The following is a 20,197-nucleotide window of genomic DNA, read 5'->3' on the forward strand; positions in this document are numbered from 1 at the left end:
ATGTAGAAACGTTTCGTCTCTCATCCGAGAGACTTCCTCAGTCTGAGCTGCTGTTTTCAGCTCAGTCTCTTAAATAGCACCTTCTCAGAGTGGATCAACCAGTTTGCTGCTGACAACCAAAACCAGCTGATCACATGCTCAAGAAGGACCATCAGCCTAACAATGGATCATTAGCACACTGATGGCTGTTTACTATTCACAGGGGGTTGAGTGATACTAGCAATAACAGCATTGTAAGAGGGGGACAGTTGAACCCGGAGGCCTCCACCCCTGTTTAACGATGGACGATTTCTTGTCACAAAGATGGCCTCCTTTACTCCTCTCTCAAACCATCGTTCCTCTCTGTCCAGGATGTGAACATCTTCATCCCTGAAAGAGTGACTGCTGGCCTGGAGATGAGTGTAGACCGCAGAGTCCTGGCCTGATGATGTTGATCTTCTGTGCTGGGCCATCCTTTGGCCAGTGGCTGTTTAGTTTCCCCGATGTAAGACTGATCACAGCCCTCCTGACACTGAACAGCATACACAACATTTCTCTGTTTGTGCCGGGGGACTGGATCTTTGGGATGAACCAGTCTTTGCCGTAATGTATTTTGGGGTTTAAAAGCCACTGGGACGTTATGTTTAGAAAATAAACGTCTCTATGCAATGCGTAATTACATACATGGAGAGCTGAGTGACAAGACATTTTTTGGGCAAGCTTCCGCTTCATACGGTGTTCGAATGGACCCAGTGAGGCGAGGACCACATCTGCTTTGCCCTTAACCCACTAAGCGACAGCCTTAAAGGGCGAAGCCTATACGACATAGAACGTTGGTTACGTACTGTAACCCCAGATTCTATGAATATAGGTGTAGCCCTTTTAGCGTCGGGCCTCACTGGCTCATAATTGGCTGAAGAAAAAGCTATTTGGGAGCCGATTACCCGCTCTTAACGTAATTTATATGGACCGGGTGGGGCCCACACAGCTGGTGGGCGTGGACTAAATTTTTCAGTGTAATGCTCTGCATAACAGGATAAACCCCACTAAGCGACAGCCTTAAAGGGCTATGCCTATATTCATAGAATCTGGGGTTACACTACATAACCAACGATTTTTTGCTAAGAGTCAGACAATTGACAGCAAATAGGTAATAGCAACATTTTAAACAATGGTCCTGCTCAATGTGTTAGTACACAGACAGTGTGTTGAGGATCAGTCTCAGCTATAACCACACCAAACTTAAGGTTAGTCAAAAACTAATGAGAAAATATAAAAACACTGCAAAATAATTGACCTAAAACCTACGGTTGTACACCTACTGTACAACCAATGAGCATGAACTTAGTGTTGTACTAAAGTTCCAGTGAATGAAGAGCATGATTTAGAGCACAGTTCACTCTCTACCTTTAACAGCTCAGGCCCCCAGTGTGCAGATTAATAACCATAGCAAGTTCATAAGACAAGGCTGTTATGTAAGCAGATAGTGTTGCTGCAGGCTGCATGTCTGTGGAGTGTCAAGGGTGCATGACGCTAACAGGGCGTTGGCTGCTCGAATCATCTTTGAACTGGCTTCAGAAACTGGCTCTTCCTGCCACACCACTCAGTCATGAACACATCCAAAAAGACAAATTCTCACCAAAAGGGGAAAAAAATCATTAAAGACAGCAGCAAACTTCCAGTCTCTGAAAAAAACATTTAACATTTTATATTGGTTTATTCCCAGACAGGAAAAAGAGAGGGGTTACACTGCTTCATGTTGCACATGTTATGCACATATCAGCAACTTGTGCTTGTACCGACATCTCATCAAAGAGTGTGAAGTGAAAAATGAAGGTGGATGATACTGTAAGCTTTGCTCAAGTCTGTGTTGGTCTATTACCAACGTAGCACAAGAATCAGAGGATGTATTTTAATAAAACTTGCAGAAAGTAGCCATTGAATGCACATCTGTGATTAACGTTTGGGGTCAACTTGATTCAATATGGCTGCCATAGCCAACTAAACTTATACACACACACTGGATGTATTTCAGTCAATTTTACAGATATTGAGCTGTAAGTTGGTGATGCAGTAGCTGAGATTGATTCCCTACAAATACTCTGAGCACTTACTGCCAAGATTTGTTAACAGTTTTGCTAATAGATATTTAGCTAAAAATCTAACAAACCAAAAGACCTATGATAATGACAATTTTATGAAAGTTAACGGGTAAACATCTCTGCAACTGATTAACTTTCGTCATCAACTTCATTAAATATGGCCGCCACAGTCAACTGACCTTAGAAAACACAGAAATGGCATAAATTCAGTGAATTTTACAGATTTTTGAGCTAAAATCTGGTGTGGCTGTAGCTGAAAGTCCTTCAAAACACATACTCCAAGTGCTGCTCATTGTGCAAGCTCTTTGCCTAAAACATTATTACTAACTGCTGGAGTACACCCCATTTGCCTGTTAGCAAAATATCTCATGAACTACTTAGTAGTTTGTGATAAAACCTTTGGGAAATGAACATTGGATGTACATCTACAACTAATAAACTTTTGAAGCCATCTAGTTCAAAATGGCTGTCACAGCCAAGACTTAAAAAAAAAAAAATCTGTATTTCCAAAATCTGACAGCTACTGAGCTAAAATCTGGTGTGGTAGTAGCTGAGAGTCATTCACAACATACAGTATATTATTAAACTGGTTTTATACGTCTTTGTGAAAAGAATCCGCCCGTTGTTAAATGGGGTGGAGGCCTCCATGTTCAACCGTCACCCTCTTTCAATGCTACTTCAAGTATCACTCAGCCCTCTGTGAATAGCAAGCAGCTATCAGGGCACTAACACTGTCATTAGGCTGATGGTCCTCCAGCAAACTGATTGATCCACCATGAGAAGGTGCTGCTTATAAGACTGCTTGCACTTAGGCCTGTCGCGATAAACAATAAATCGATTAATTGCATGATGAATGAAAATTATCGACCTCATTTTCATTTATCGGCTTTATCGTTTCTTCGTGTCTCTCTCTTTCTGAAGACACTGAATGACAAAAGGCTCAACTCCGGTGCTCTTCACTGACTCCTCCCTTTCGCTTTTCTCTTTAAAATCTGTTTTAACCGTCCAAAATTTAACCGTCCAAAATCGCATTTTTGGATCGTTGAAAGCAGCTAAGCTGAGAAGCTAAGCTACGAGCTAAGCTAAAAGGCCAACCTCGGGAATAAACCTATGTCGTGTCGAAGCTCCAAAATTCACGGTTGACACCCGTGCCTTCTTGTAAAAAGTTGTTTTTCCTCTTCAAAAAGAAGCTGAGAACTTGTTTACTGCTTTTTTATTAAAAGCTTTGTGTGAAAAATGCTATGCTAAAGAGCTCAAATCACTGAGCGTCCGCCATGTCACCATGTCAGCCCATGTCACGTCAAGGTCCCTCCCTCCCATTTTTCTTAAAGAGACACGCTGCTCAACTATCCATGGTGGCGCAGAGGTTAGAGAGGTGGGCTTGTGATCCGAAGATTGCCGGTTCACGCCCCGACCCCGACAACATCAAAATTGTGGGTGGGGTAGGTGAAACACTCATACTTGCCCCCACCCTCATTCGCCCCACTCGGGGCCCATGAGCAAGGCCCTTAACCCCCACCATGTGCTCCCTAAACAGGTCTCTCTTGAAAATGAGTTCTCGTGGCTCAATGAGACTAACCTGGATAAATAAAGGGTAAATGAAAAAAAAAAAAAAAATGGTTCAAACAGTCTTATACTGCCATCAGGTAGTCAAAAAAGGTACTACACTCCAAACAAATCAACATTTCTTCTAAAATTTGGCAATTAATTATTGTTACATTTCAAACAATATTATTGTTTATTGAAATAATTTCTGAGACAATTAATCGCCCAGCAAAATTTGTTATTGTGACAGGCCTACTTGCACTTCCTCAGACTGACAGTCTTTTGGATAAAAGACAAAACATTTCAACAAAAAAAGTGGTCCAGAGGATCTGACTCAATCTTGTTAGAATTATCTACCTGGATTACTGAACATGTTTCAGTACATTCATTGTTTTTATGTTTTGTTGTTTTTATCAGAATGTTTGGTGTCTGATAGTGCTCAAACAGGTTTTAATTAAATTAACAGTTTCCTTATAAAGTCAGGATAGACATGTAGATCAAAGCTTTGAGAGAAATGCCGCCTGTGCTGTAGTTCTTGTATCAGGAGGTGTTTGCGTGCTTACCTCCTTTTCCCCACTTTGAATGAGCCGGCTTAGCTTTGTCCCATGTTTGGGATTAGCCCCAACTCTCTCGCATGCACCCTGACTCTGACCATAAAAATCTAAACGTTATGCAAACTGGAAATTGCTTCACCTCAGATGCTCATGCTAAACAATGACTTTTACTTGGACATTTTTAATGAAACTAGCATACCTTAGAACACAGTGTCCACCACCTTGCATGTTAAAAGTTTTAAACAAAGAAATTGTTAAATCTGTTGAGTGATGGGAATGACTCTTGGTCACTATCGCATCAAACTATAGTTCCACATTTGTAAAATTAACTGAGTTACAGTCAGTTTTGTGTTTGCTAAGGTCAGGTAGCAATGATTACCTTCTGGGCATTTCATTAAAATCTGTCCAGTGGTTCACAAGACAATTTGCTAACAGACACAGACAAATAAGCACAGGCACAAAAAAAAAAAAATACTGTCTAGACTTAATTTTAGTGCTTCTGGGATTTCTGAAGGTCTTTGAAATGTTTTCTTTTAAGTTTAGCTTTAGTCCAATCTTAGTACCAGAACATTTTTCAAAAAACATAGAACAGAGATATATTTTCCTCTCAAATATGAATATTTTTAAATAGGCTGTCTGTAAATTAGCTATGTGCCGCAGTTTGCTTTTCTCTCTCCGACAAACATCTTCTGACTTCACAGACCTGACTTATCTCTTGCTGTGCTCGACATGCAAACACGGCTGTTTTATCAGCAGGTGAAATTATGCAAACAGGCTCCAGGGGAAGCAGTGATAGGATATACCTGCACAAAAACAGCCTTATCACTGACAGTGGCCCTATTGTAGTGAAAGGACAGGCTGCAGGCCCACCATGCCAATGAGCAACTACAGTACAGATGATGTCAGCAGCCAACACTGTATACACACACTGGGATTCTCAGAGGGAAAAACAACAACTGAAAGATGGTGAAAAGCTAAGGATTTAGGAAGATTTCTGGAAACGTGGGTCTCAAGACAGTTTTACTTACACCCATCCAGCATCAGTCTGAGTAGGTAACGAACACATCAACTGACAATAAATATGTGGGCTTTTCTTCATTAACTTTTCTAAATCACCAATAACGTAATGGTATGAGGATACGAAAAGAGCTTTAAATAACATAAAACTAAATATCTGGGTTGTGATATTATGCTAAATATATACAACTGAAACAAATATCTTAATTGTTTTACATTATTTCAAAGAGGAAACTTGTTGTTTCCACCACACTAAAAAGGATAGCACATAGGCCTTAACATGAGGCACGGGTTTATTTGTCTGCATCATCAGTAAAATAACTCCTCAACCACTGAACAGATTGTAAAGAAACTTTTAAAAAGAAATAGTTTGATGTATGTCTACAACTTTATTATCATTATCGTAGGCAGTAGTCCAACATATTTTCAAATCCAGCATCATCATACCAGTTCCCAAATGTCTAGAAACATTGACCCTTAACAATTTCAGGCCAGTGGCACTAACATCTGTCACTATGAAGTGCCTACAAAATCTGTTTCTTGAGTACATCAACTGCATGGTCCCGGATACTGTAGACCAGATCCCACCAGTTGGCCTACTGCCCTAATTGACCAGTGGGTGATGCGGTATTAATAGCCCTACACCACACTCTGCAACACATGGAAAGCAGCAGAACATATGCCAGAATACTCTTCCTGGTATACAGTTTGGCTTTCAATACCATCCGCACAGGCAAAGTGATAGAGAAGCTGACAAACCTCCGTGTCCCGACTCCCACCTGTAACTGAATCCTGGACTTCCTGACAGATAGACCACAGGTGGTGAGAATGGGAGGACGGGTGTCTGATGAACTCACAGTCAGCACAGGATCCCCGCCGGGCTGTTGCCTCAACCCTAAACTCTTTACCCTGTACAATGACTGTGTCTCCACCCAGCACAACACCATCATTATTAAATATGTTGATGACACCACTTTAATGGGGCTCATCCACGAGGGGAATGAGTCAGGGTCCAGGACGATGGTAGACAACCCAACAGCCATGGTGGAAAAAGCCCAGCAAAGGCTTTACTGTACTTCATTACACTGATCAGGAAAGTGGGTCTGAACCAGCACCCTCTCACTCAGGCTTTGCTGATAGAGTATCCTAACCACAGGCATCACCGCCTGGTATGAGAACACAACACAAGCAGAAAGAAAGGCACTGCAAAGAGTCATAAAGACTGCAGAGAGGATTACAGGGACAAAACTTCTTTCCATGGACTCGATGTATGGACAGCGCTGTAGAAAAAGAGCAGCAAGTATCATCAAGGGCTCGTTCCGTCCAGCTCACTCTCTTATCAGACATAAAATGTTCATATAACCTGAGACACAGTAGAGTGGATAGCATCATCACCCCATAGCACACGTTTTTTTAATTGTTTTTTTCCCCTGCCATAGTCAGACTGATGGCAAAACAAAACTACTGATCAGGTGCAATAATAACCCTACATTACCTAACTTCACTGGTCATGTGACATGGTTTACTTTCTGTACAGTGTAGATAAGAACCACTTTGTTCTTATCTTTATTTATTTAATGTTGTTTCGGTGTTTTGACCTCCACTGTTGTCATCACTCTTTGTTAAAAGGTCTCTCGTAAATGAGTCCCCGAGGCCCAGTGGGATTAACCTGTATAAATAAAGGTTGAATGAATGAATGCGAGAGCTTTGCATGAGAATTCCAATGTGTCTGGATTGTTGGTCTGTACTAGGGATGGGGCCGATCTGATCCAGTATCGGTATCGGCCTCCGATACCAGCATAATTTACGTATCGGATTTTCCGATCCACCTTCCGATATTTCCGATCCATGATGCATGTTGGCTTCAAACTATGGAATGGATTTCCTGAACGGCGGCGTGTCTCATGAGCCCAGAGTAATAAGACCCGCCTCACATTCAGGAAATCCAGTTCATAGTTTGCAGCCAGCTACAACGTGAAGACTGAGTTAGCAGCACTGTGGCTAACAGCTAACCAACTCTTCATCTGAACATGTTTGCTGTGTGGAAATATTTTACACTAAACGCCACAAAACAAGACAGCAACGTGCAATGTCTGCAGAGACATAGCGCCACATTAAACCACGTTAAAGTTAGTTTTACAATGGACATTCGAGCTCCGTGGCTTCAGCGGGGAGCTGCTCTTTGCTCAACCGAAAGAGGCGACTCGACACCGGCCAGCCGTGTCCAATCTGACCCGCTCAGTCTGCCCGTCTCCGAGGAGGGACAGACTGAGCGTGGCTGCCCCAAATCAGGCTGCCTGTTTCGGATTGAATAAGAAGAAGACGTCGCTGAAGCCACGGAGCTCAAATGTTTACAGAGAAGTTGCTAAACTTCATCATAATTAATGACCAACCACTATCAGTTGTAGAAAACGAAGGATTTCACAGCTTGATACTTGCAGCCAAGATATAGTTTAACCTCCAGGAGATATTTATCAGTACAACAGTAGACAAACATAAAAAAACATGTGATTTGAAAATTATATTAAAAACAAAAACAGCTACATTATAAAGTGATGTAAAATACTAAAAACAGGAACATGTCTGTTGGTTTATGCCATGAACTTAGCAGGTGTTTGAAGCCATTTAACATTTAATTTAATTTAATTCATTTATTCATTCATTTAAATGAAACAAAATAAAATAAAATAAATCATTAAAAAGAAAACATTGAATGAAAAGAGTTCAGAAAGAAGAAAAAATTCTTATATCTGCCCCTTATAAAATATAAAACAACTTTAAACAATCACTTAAATTAATCACTTTAATATCCACTTTAAAACTAGGAATAAAAAGAAACATGTTTTGTCTTAGCAGAATTTAATTCTAACTTGAAAACTTATCCAACATTAATAAAACTTACCTCAAGTTGCCTTTTTGGACATGCATGCATAGATTTGTACAAATTGTACTTGAGAGGAGATTATTACAGCCTCATATAAAATCAATGATGATCATGATATCGGAACTGGATCGGTATCAGCCGATACTCAGATATAGGTATCGGGATCGGATCGGAAGTAAAAAAAGTGGATCGGTGCATCCCTAGTCTGTACACAAATTTGTACCTTTGTCTACAACTGACGGAGCATCTTGAGTCAACTTGACTCAAGATGGCCGCCATAGGTAATCTACTTCAGCAATCACAGAATGGCTATAACAGTCAATTTAACAGGTCCTGAGCTAGATACTGGTGTTGCCGTGACCCTTGCAAGATTTGTGTTTAGAATACTTAGCCATTGACTGTTGGGATCAACTCTTTCTGTCTGTTAGCAAAATATCTCATGAACCACTAAACGGATTAATGAAACTTCCAGAAAGTAACCAATGGACATACAACCACAACATCTTGCCTTTTAACCTCAACACGATTCAAAATAGATGCCACAGTCAACAGGTCGTAGGAAACACCCAAAATGGCTGCAACGTATCCAGTTCTTCAAATACTGAGCTAAACTTCGGTGTGGTAGTAGATGAATTTGTCACCAAAATATATGTTGAGCATAACACATTGTGTAACATCTATTATTGAAACATTGCATGAATTGTTGGCGTTAGCGTTGTTTCTTATCAAAATGTATAATGAATCGCTGTGTATATAACTTTAAGGGAGAATTCATTGAATAGTTTATACATCGGCAAACTTTTGGGGTCCATCTAATTCAAGATGGCCACACCATGGTCGCACCGCAATGGCTACGACTTCATAATTTCATAAGACGAGCTTAGTTTAAACTTTGGCATGAAGACAGTGCCTTCATTTAAGACATAGACCTTTATTTCAGCCAGGAAAGTGTGAAGCTCCAAACTTTTTAGTGAACTGATTTTATTCAATTGCTTTTGGAAAAAGCTAAACTCACACGCAAATCACTGTCCTTCTCCTCTCTCCTAAGGGTCATTAGGGCTTTGGTTGACTGGTCCACATTCATGTTTTGTTCCATGATGATGCAACAGGAATAAAACTGACTGGGAAGCTGAAACCTGAGAACTTCTCTGTTTAAACATAAAACAATTACATGTTTTTTATTTTCCATGCAACGTGCAAATGTCGATGACCAGATTATTCCATATACTATGTCTTAATTTAGTCAACGGATTGATAAATGTTGCTCCAGCTCAGACTAAATTCCATGTGATTGGTTGGCCTTGTTGCTGTTTTAAGTGCTATATAAATAAATTGGTATGGTATGGTTAATAACACTGACTGGTGTGTGTGTGTGTGTGTGTGTGTGTGTGTGTGTGTGTGTGTGTGTGTGTGTGTGCGTGCGTGTGTGTGTGTGTGTGTGTGTGTGTTCATAGATTAACAACTTCTGCAGGTAACAGCACCTGGTGAGACACACACACAGTGTGTGTATAAATCAGGTCAGTCTGAGCCTCAGACTTTAATCACTTTGTGAGCAATAACAGCAGCAATATGTGGCAGATTGTTCTCATAACTCCAGTCAGATTATGAAACCAGGATCTGGTTGCCAAAGTGAATTATGATTACAGAGAGGGGGGAGGGATTATATCTGTCTTTTATGTTTACAGACTAACAGAAAGCTCCAGACTAGTTTCCACTTCTGTAACTTTTAAATGACGTAGCCTGACCCCGTCACCCCCTCTAATCTAAATATAGATTTATATATCTATGGACCTACAGATGAATTTGAGCTTCTTACCGCGGGAGTCTGTGTCGGACGGATCCTCGGACTGTCAGCAGTGACGTTTCAAACCACAGAAACACGCTCAGCTGTCCTCCCAGGAGCAAATATCCCAGTTTAGTCCAGTTCAGCACGGTCTGTCCCACTTCAGTCCTGTGCTGTATAGACTGGGTCCACTGGACTCGACTGCTCCTGGTCTAAACTCCTCCCTGGTTCACCTCAGAGTGAGGAAGGCAAGAAGGGGTCTCTGCAGGCAAATTCGGAAGGCGTATCTGGGCGCTCATATCTGATTGGACTATAGGAAAGTGGGCGTATCTGGGCGGTCATATCTGATTGGACGATAGGAAAATGGGCGTTTCTGGACGGCCACATCTGATTGGACGATAGAAAAATGGGCGTGTCTGGACGGCCACATCTGATTGGACGATAGAAAAAAAAAAGGCTGAACGATAAAATGCCGTAACCACAGACACATGATGTCTAAAAACAAGGCGTTATTGGCAGATTGTGTTAACCACAGGCATATTATGTCTATGGTGTTAACCGGTTCGACATTAGCGGCGTCTCGGTTCGACATCGCTCCAGTATACTGCCGCGGCGGCGTCTCCATAACTTCTTTTTTCGACTCTCTTAACACCGAACTTCCGGTTACATTTCAAAATAAGAGCAACATAACTGGGTAGTGGGGAGAGCTAAATGTTAGGGTTTTTTTTAATACCTAGCCATAACATTAAAAAAACAAATTCCATTTTGGTTGTTGAAAAATGTGAACAAAGTTACAATCGATTCATAAAGAAAGAAAAATATTAATGATACTTAAACTGGCCTTGGGACAAAGAATGTTTCCTTTAACTTCACATTGTCTTGTTCAACCTGCAGTCACTACAGATGAGTGATTTGTCAGTTTCTGTAAGATTTCTGCACCTGGAGCAGGTATTTCTGTTTACTGGTTAACTTCCTCAGCTGTCTCACTATTTAAAGGTCAACCCTACTCCATGTTTCAGTAGAAAACCAGCACATTTAGGAGTCAGTACATAACCAGACTTTTGGCCCTGACACCTGTACCCAGTTGCTCATGCTGCATGATGAGATCAGATTTATCCATATTTTAGAAATTACATTTAGCTTAGTCGACAAAACAATACAAATGAAGACCGTCTTAAAAAACCTCTTGGTTTTGCAGTAAGCAGCCTGATTTCAAACTGACATCTTGGCCAAAGGTAAAATAAAAATCTTTGTGTTCTCAGAAAAGTTGTTTCAGGACCTCCAATAAACTTATGTACACATCAAAGCACACAAGACAGATTCAGGAATTCTCTTTGTTTTCCAGATTTCACATTTGTTATTACCTTAAAACATACTCAGACAACATTTGATGCATCATTGAAATTTTTTTTATTGTGTTTATTGGGACATCCATTTTTAGAAGTCATCGTAGCATCTGTTGGAAACACAGAACATAGTACAGTTAGGGTGTTGCTAGTTGTTACTTAATCCTGGATTGGATTTTAAAGTTAATTTTGATATTTTTTTCACAAGAAAAAAAAAGTTGATTTCCTAAAGTTTAACTATAAATGAAGGAATTTGTGCATCAGGTAATTGAAAATTAAGTAATTTCTCTAACATCCAACCCATTTTAGCCACTGAGCCATACCAAACACCCATAATCTATTCTTGAATGAATTATTGACTATTATTGACAAATTACAGACTTTTTATTGAATAAGTTATTACTCATTATTGAGTAATGAAAGTCAACATCAGATGTTGGTCAACATTGTTGGGCAACATCTTGGGGTCTTCTAGAGTCAGTCTGAAGTGAGAGTGGTCCCTGACATGGCAGAAAGACATAGATATAATTAACAGCTTTTATTTATTTATTTTTCAGCTTCGTCCTGTTTATTCTTTATTCTGGTAATTCTGGTATTGTCATTTCCACTTAATCACCTCATCAGTACATAACTGTGACTCTATATAGAACCGGTATGCACACCTTCACTTTACTAAGTTTCTCAGGTTTATACTTTATATTGCACTATTGTTTACTCTGGCCTTGCACATCCATTATCTACCTCTCATCATGTTATTGTCTTCAGTCAGCGTCCCTTTGTCTCCTGTTAGTCACTATTGAGCACGTTGCATCAGAGGTCCTGCTGCTGTTCACTTTTATATTTTTTTATATTTTTTTATATAACTAGTTGTGTTAGTTTATTTTTGCTAATGTTGTTGTTTGCTGCAATTTGAGTAGGAGTGTAACGCAATTTCAATTTCTATGTATGTCCTGTACATATGCAGAATTGACAATAAAAATCAATCAATCAATCAATCAATTAATAACAACTTTTATTTTTTTATTTTTTTTCATATTTTTCAGTTATACACAGCTTTTAAATATTTATTTTTCAAGTATTAAGAACTTTTATTTTCAGCTTTTATTTTGAAAAGGAGCCGAGTGGAGGCTCACTTTACCTCAGTGTGTTACGACAACAACGAGAGAACGGTCGAAACTATCGTGACCTACAATAAACGTACTTCAATAAAATGCATAAGTGAAAACATAACATACTTTATAAGTACAATAAACCATATTTCTTTGTCAAATATCGCAAAGAAACGTTACCTCATCAATGACTCGTGACTTTGAGGGTTACCCACAGCCAATCAGTGTTCGCCGCCGACAAACGCCTATTAAATACTGTTAGCCAATCAGTGTTCGCCGCCCATAAACGCCTATTCGCCAGAAACGCCCACTTTTGGTCTGCAGAGACCCCCTTCTCGAGGAAGGAGCCAGCGCTCCCAGTTCCACCACAAGCCCCGCCCCCACACGTGTCTCTCAAACAAACCTGTATTTTTACAATGGAAAGAAAAACAAAGAAAATGGCTGCGGTATCTTGTTGGTGGTCAGTGTCGGTCTTAAACAAAAAGGCAATAAAACCATCTCAGTTCTGGAAAACCTTAATGTGAATTTATCTTTATAACATGTAAATAGATTGTTTTTAGACTTTTGTACCTTTTTATACTTGTCATATTCTTTTTTTATATTTGAATACTATTACCTTTGTACATGTTAATATACCCCTGGCAGTAATGTTGATAAAACTTAAAAAAAAAAAAAAAAAGTTTTATAATTCTGAGGTTGCGGGTTCGAGCCCCGGTCACATCCGGTGTTAGCTTGCTCCCTCTCAAGGAAGGAGCAGCCGAAAGAAAATTACTTACTTTTGTATTTAAAAAAAAAAAAAAAAGAGAGAGAAAGCAGGAAGTGACTCAAACCAGGACTTATAAATTATACTTTTGAGTTTTTGTTTTGCTGGGAGAGGGGGGAGGGGGTGTTTGTTTTAGCTATTTATTATTATTATGATTATTATTCAACAAAAATTTCAGTCAGGTCATCTGAACAGTATCTTTTTTTTTTTTTTTAGATGTTTCATCCAAAGCACTTCATCAGTCCAAGGAGCCACAAACAAACTGAGTCCCACAAGCAGCACACTCCCATTGTGAACCAACCAGTTTGATGGTGATAAAATGGTTTGGACTCGCCTTCTCCCCCCTCGACTCCTCTGGGGCAGCCACACCCACAATGGTTCAAAACATCAAAAGTTCATGCTCAGAAATCCAGGTAGAAAATCCAACAAAGTTCATTTGGGTCATCTGGACAGTTTCTTTTCTTCTTTTTTGTTTTGTTTTGTCGAGAAGTTTCGTCCTTCATCCAAGAACTTCATCAGTGACCTCGGATTGATGAAGTCCTTTGGATGAAAGGATGAAATGTCTCAGAAAAAAAAAAAGAAACTGCCCAGATGACCTGATTGAACTTTGTTAGATTTCTACCTGGATTATTGAGCATGAACTTTTGTTATTATTATTATTATTATTATTATTATTATTGTTGTTGTTATTATTATTATTATTATTATTATTATTATTATATAGTTCAATTTTAGCTACTATTGAGCTGCTTCAACTTCCAGACATTTTTAAAAATAATTTCAGCTTTGAGCAAATGTTTTATTGCTTTTATTTACACTTCTGTTTAAATCTTACATTTTGGTCTAGATATTGTGCTAATTTTAGCTTTTAGCTCCTGTTCTGTTAGTTTTAGGTTGTACCTAGTATTTTGTTGATTTATGTTTCAATCTGTTAATGCGCTAATTTTAAACACCTTGTACTGATTTAAAGTTTTAGCTACTGGTTTTGTCTTTTTGAAATGTGTAACTTTTAGCTACATTTTTTGCTTTTAATTAGCCTATTGTGGTATTTTTTATTTTAGCTACTGATATGCTGATTTTAGGTTGTAAGTAATTCTTTTTAAACTAATTTTAACTTTTAGCTTTTGCTTTGCTGGCGCTAGGCTAGCTGTTTCTAAATACTAATCCTTTTTGAGACAACACATTTTTGTCTCAACCTCAATTTTCCGTCACAGTTTTTCATTAATTTTTAGTATACAAGTATACAACCCACAATCCCACAAAAAGTATAGCTGTTTCTTTTATTCTTAAGGCACAACTCCCCCCTTTTGGAAACATAATTCACTTTTATCACTTTAACATATATATATATATATATATATATATATATATCGCTGAGAGCTGCTGCCTCTCAGCGAGCAGGTCCTTGGTTCAAACCCCGGTCCAGGGGCCTTTCTGGGTGGAGTTTGCATGTTCTCTCCGTGCATGCGTGGGTTTTCTCCGGGTACTCCGGTTTCCTCCCACAGACCAAAAACATGCATGTTAGGCTGATTGGTAACTCTAAATTGTCCCTAGGTGTGAGTGAGAGAGTGAATGGTTGTTTGTCTTGTTTGTCTCTATGTGGCCCTGTGATGGACTTGCGACCTGTCCAGGGTGTACCCCGCCCCTCGCACAGTGATTGCTGGACATGGGCACCAGCGACCCCTGTGACCCAAAATGGAATAAACGGGTAAAGATAATGGATGGATATATATATCTATATATATAAGTATATAAAAATATATTTTGTCTCCATATCAACACATATTATTAATATAATCTGACATTCTGTTTTAGGTGTACATGTATAAGAACTTATGTTGTACTTATAGCAGATCTGGGTTGGAGTTTTGTTTTGCTGACTGTGGAAAAACTAGTGTTTAAGAACAATACAATAAAAACAAAAAATTAGACTTGTAAGTCAAGTTGCTGCAAACTGTTTAAAAGTCAAATAATCTAAAGGCCCCAGGATCCTGTATCCTTTCTGCCTTGACATCCCACCACAATGTTTTACTGATTGGTAAAACTTAAATTTACTTTTGAGTAAGGCTTGAAAGAAACGCAGGCCTCCAGCAACATCTAGTGGCAGGTAAGTAACCCTGTTCTGTGCTCACTTTCACAAACCTAACAGGATTATAACTTCACTCTAGTTTTTAAAATAAGTGTGCAAAGAGATGGACATCATGCAAGAAAATGTAGGATCCTTTTATTGCAGACTGGATTTGAGGACTTGGAAGGATTTGAATAGTTTATGTTCCCACGCTTTTAAAGAAAGGGGGGAAAAAATTCCACATATGTGGTAAATCATGTGACCACATGATCACATGGTCAAAATGTTCTACAATCATATGGGAAACTTTTTGAAAGAGGTGTTTCACATGTTGACTGAACATGCTTTCCACATGTGAAATTCTTACAATTTTTCAATAAGGTATCACCACAAAGAATGTGTTTAAGTGTTTGTTTCTTTAGTCCCCGACATGAGTTCATGCATACCACCATTTACAAGGTTTGACCAAAATGGCTACAAGTCAATCCCTTTTGAACACGATGATCCAAAAGTTCAGTTTTCAGAAAATTAAAGAAAATGAACCCAAGAGAAACATTAAATGGACCCCAGCACTTTTGAAATTATTTCCCATAACTAAGCCTTTCATCTCTTTAATTTGATTTTAATAAGGCACAGTTGGTTGAGTCATCTCCTCTTAGTGAGAAGGTTGCTGGATCAAATCCCTGCCTGGTTTCTGGGTGGAGTTTGCATGTTCTCTCCGTGCATGTGTGGGTTTTCTCCGTGTACTCCAGTTTCCTCCCACAGACCAAAAACATGCATGTTAGGCTGATTGGTAACTCTAAATTGTCCCTAGGTGTGAGAGAGAGTGAATGGTTGTTTGTCTCTGTGTGTCCCCGTGATGGACTTTTGAACTGGTCCCCCATCTTTTGCATAGTTGTTGCTGGATATTGGCACCAGCAACCTTCGCGACACAGAAAGGAAGAAGCGGGTAAAGATAATGGATGAAAGCATACCAGAACACATTATTCTCTTACTGGGAATTAATTTATCAGGTCTCTCTTGTAAATGAGTCCTCGAGGCTCAATGGGATTTACCTGTATAAATAAAGGTTGATTGATTATGAGCAGCTCGTGCAACTTTAGGACTCATAGATATATAATCCATGCCACTGACCTTATTACTTGAAATGTTTTATGTTAAGAACACATTAGGATATAAAAACCTTGACAGATACAGGTTCCACTTCTTGAACGATCTCATTCCAGTTCACCAGATTGGCTGACTATGCACAGGAGCAGAGAGAAGGCCGTCCCTCTTTCTATTCTCTGAGAGGGTGTGTTGTTGCTGCTACCTTCAGGTTCCTTTGTCACACTCAAAAGGTACACGTAGGGAAAAATTCAAATACAAAAATTTGTTTTTTTGCTAAGGATCATCGTTTAATTCCACACAGGTAGGAACTTCATATATTTATAAGTGATCTGTTGTTTGTTCAGGATTACTTTGCTCTAATGAGACTACAGCTGAGACAATATATACAGGAAACTAATGATGGTTTAAAACTTTAAACTTTGTCAGAAAGCGCGAAAAAATATATTTTTTGAGTAAAGATCAGCTTTAGCCTTATACTTCTAAGCTTTAATCAGAAACTGGTGTTCTAGCTGACAACAAACAGCAGGTGTTATGACTTTCACTGACGTCACGGTTTAATACAGGCAGAGACAACTGTGTCAACTTCAACCTCTGCCAGCACTTTTCTCTTCAGCGTTCCTATAAAAACCATTATTTATTTTATCTAACAGAGAAGTTTAACACATGTACGTCCCTTTATTGTATATTGTGTACATACGTCCTCAGATCCAATATTCCATGACAAGATATATGACGAGATACTGTGAATGTAAAGGGTGTGCAACACATCTTTAAAATAGTTGCTGAAGGTGCACCAGCAAGTTCGTCAAGATTCAACAACTGGTCCTGCTGGTCTGGTTCATGCTGTCCAACTTCTTGTTCAAACAAGAAGTGGGAAAGACAGTCAAGTGGAATGTGACTGAAACAAACTTTTTTTATAATTAATTTTATTCTCACTGTGTTTTCATAGAATAGGTCATCAAGTCGCTGATCTAAATAATCAAAAATGCATTAAATATATATAAAATTACCTACAATTTAATGAAAATATGTCCAATGTTTTATTTTTTCAAGGGGTATTTATTTTGTTGTGTAGTTGTTAGCATCCTCAGATAATAATGATCAGCATTACTGCTCATTATAGCTTTGTAATATTTTGGTGCTTTTTTTACTGTTTATTTGGTCATTTAATGGGAAAAAAAACTATAAAGTGACTTTTTTTGTATTTAAATTTAATGTAAATTATAAAAACTTGTTTTTTTTTTTGTAGTTTTTTTTTTTCATTTACATTTAATGGATGGATTTAATGGTACTGTGCTGTTCCTTCATTCTTTTTTATATTAATTGCCCAGAGTGACAATAATTACAGTGCACTGTGGGTAGGAAAAATATATAAAGAAGCAGAAATTAAGCAAAATAATAGAAACAATATTACCAGACATACTGTATACGCAAATTGAGGAGACCACTACTGAAAAAACTGTTTGTTTTGTATTGTAGTTCTCTTTATTGTATTGAAATTGTGTTGAAACTCGTTAATTTCAAGTCTTAAGCAAAGAAAGCTGAGTTGGAGATAAACTGAAACAAAGTTACAGAGTGGCATATATGTACTGGAATGTGTGTGTGTGTGTATGTGTAATTATATATATATATACATATATATATATATATATATATATATATACATACATACATTTTCTTACGCTTATCCGGGGTCGAGTCGCGAGGGTAGCAGCCTAAGTAGGGAGGCCCAGACTTCCCGCTCCCCAGTAACTTGGTCCAGCTCCTCCGGGGGAATCCCGAGGCATTCCCAGGCCAGTCGAGAAACATAGTCCCTCCAGCGTGTCCTGGGTCTTCCTCTGGGCCTCCTCCTGGTTGGACTTGTCAGAACACCTCACCAGGGAGGCGTCCAGGAGGCATCCTAAACAGATGCCCGAGCCACCTCAACTGGCTCCTCTCGACGTGGAGAAGCAGCAGCTCTACTCTGAGTCCCTCCCAGATGGTCGAGCTTCTCACTCCATCTCTAAAGGAGAGCCCAAACACCCTGCGGAGAAAACTCATTTCAGCCGCTTGTATCCGAAATCTCGTTCATTCGGTCACAACCCAAAGCTCATGACCATAGATGAGGGTGGGAACGTAGATAGATCGGTAAATTGAGAGCTTTGCCTTTCGACTCAGCTCTCTCTTCACCACGACAGACCTGTACAGCACCCGCTTCACTGCAGACGCTGCACCTATCCGCCTATCGATCTCATGTTCCATTTTTCCCTCATTCATGAACAGGACCCCAAGATACTTGAACTCCTCCACTTGGGGCAGGACCTCCTCCCTGACCCGGAGAGGGCACTCTACCCTTTTCCAGCTCAAGACCATGGCCTTGGATTTGGAGGAACTGATCCTCATCCCGGCCGCATCGCACTCAGCTGCGAACTGCTCCAGCGAAAGCTGTAGATCACTATCTGATGAAGCCAATAGGACCATATTATCTGCAAAAAGCAGAGACGCAATCCTAAGGCCACCAAAACGGATCCCCTCAACACCTTGGCTGCGCCTAGAAATTCTGTCCATAAAAGTTATGAACAGAATCGGTGACAAAGGGCAACCTTGGCGGAGTCCAACTCTCACCAAGAACAATCCCGACTTACTGCCAGCAATACGTGTCAGGCTCTGACACTGGTCATACAGGGACCTAACAGCCCGTATCAAAGGGCCCGGTATCCCATACTCCCAGAGTACCCCGCACAGGGTTCCCCGAGGGACACGGTCGAATGCCTTCTCCAAGTCCACAAAGCACATGTAGACAGGTTGGGCAAACTCCCACGCACCCTCCAGGACCCTGCTGAGAGTGTAGAGCTGGTCCAGTGTTCCACGGCCAGGACGGAAACCGCACTGCTCCTCCTGAATCCGAGGTTCGACTATCCGATGGACCCTCCTCGCCAGCACCCCCGAATAGACCTTACCAGGGAGGCTTAAGAGCGTGATCCCCCTATAGTTGTAACACACTCTACGGTCCCCCTTTTTGAATAGGGGGACCACCGCCCCGGTCTGCCAATCCAGGGGAACTTCCCCCAATGTCCACGCCGCACTGCAGAGTCACGTAAGCCAACACAACCCTACAACATCCAGAGCCTTAAGAAACTCTGGGCGAATCTCATCCACCCCCCGGGTGGCCCTGCCACCGAGGAGCTTTTTAACCACCTCATGACCTCAGCACCAGAGATTGGAGAGCCCGACCCAGAGTCCCCAAGCTTCGGGAAAAGTGTGGCAGAAAACGCTGCACAACGAGAAGAGGTGACCGGACCCTGAGGAGGATTGTGGAGAAGGGCCGATTCCAGACCTTGGGGGATCTGCGGAAGCAGTGGACTGAGTCTGGAGTAGAAACATCAAGAGCCACCATGCACGGGCATGTGCAGGAAATGGGCTACAGGTGCCGCATTCCCCAGGTCAAGCCACTTTTGAACCAGAAACAGTGGCAGAAGCACCTGACCTGGGCTACAGAGAAGCAGCACTGGACTGTTGCTCAGTGGTCCAAAGTACTTTTTTCGGATGAAAGCAAATTTTGCATGTCATTCGGAAATCAAGGTGCCAGAGTCTGGAGGAAGACTGGGGAGAAGGAAATGCCAAAATGCCAGAAGTCCAGTGTGAAGCACCCACAGTCAGTGATGGTCTGGGGTGCCATGTCAGCTGCTGGTGTTGGTCCACTGTGTTTTATCAAGGGCAGGGTCAATGAGCTAGCTATCAGGAGATTTTGGAGCACTTCATGCTTCCATCTGCTGAAAAGCTTTATGGAGATGAAGATTTCATTTTTCAGCACGACCTGGCACCTGCTCACAGTGCCAAAACCACTGGTAAATGGTTGACTGACCATGGTATTACTGTGCTCAATTGGCCTGCCAACTCTCCTGACCTGAACCCCATAGAGAACCTGTGGGATATTGTGAAGAGAAAGTTGAGAGAC

At 40.3% G+C, this 20,197-nt stretch overlaps 2 protein-coding genes across 2 annotated transcripts in view; one reads left to right on the forward strand and one right to left on the reverse strand.

Annotated features, from left to right (window-relative positions):
* fhip1aa (FHF complex subunit HOOK interacting protein 1Aa) overlaps positions 1–10,155 on the reverse strand; it is a 53,743-nt gene extending 43,588 nt beyond the window's left edge. Inside the window, exon 1 of the mRNA XM_037689955.1 lies at positions 9,898–10,155. The gene's annotated coding sequence lies outside the window, so the exon portion shown is untranslated. The remainder of the gene's footprint in view (positions 1–9,897) is intronic.
* sh3d19 (SH3 domain containing 19) overlaps positions 6,026–20,197 on the forward strand; it is a 37,924-nt gene continuing 23,752 nt past the window's right edge. The window contains exon 1 of the mRNA XM_037689843.1: positions 6,026–6,220. Within this exon, the coding sequence (XP_037545771.1) occupies positions 6,026–6,220 (195 nt within the window). The remainder of the gene's footprint in view (positions 6,221–20,197) is intronic.

This window comes from Nematolebias whitei, chromosome 16, assembly GCF_014905685.2.
Source record: "Nematolebias whitei isolate Nwh7 chromosome 16, NemWhi1, whole genome shotgun sequence".
NCBI lineage: Eukaryota > Metazoa > Chordata > Actinopteri > Cyprinodontiformes > Rivulidae > Nematolebias > Nematolebias whitei.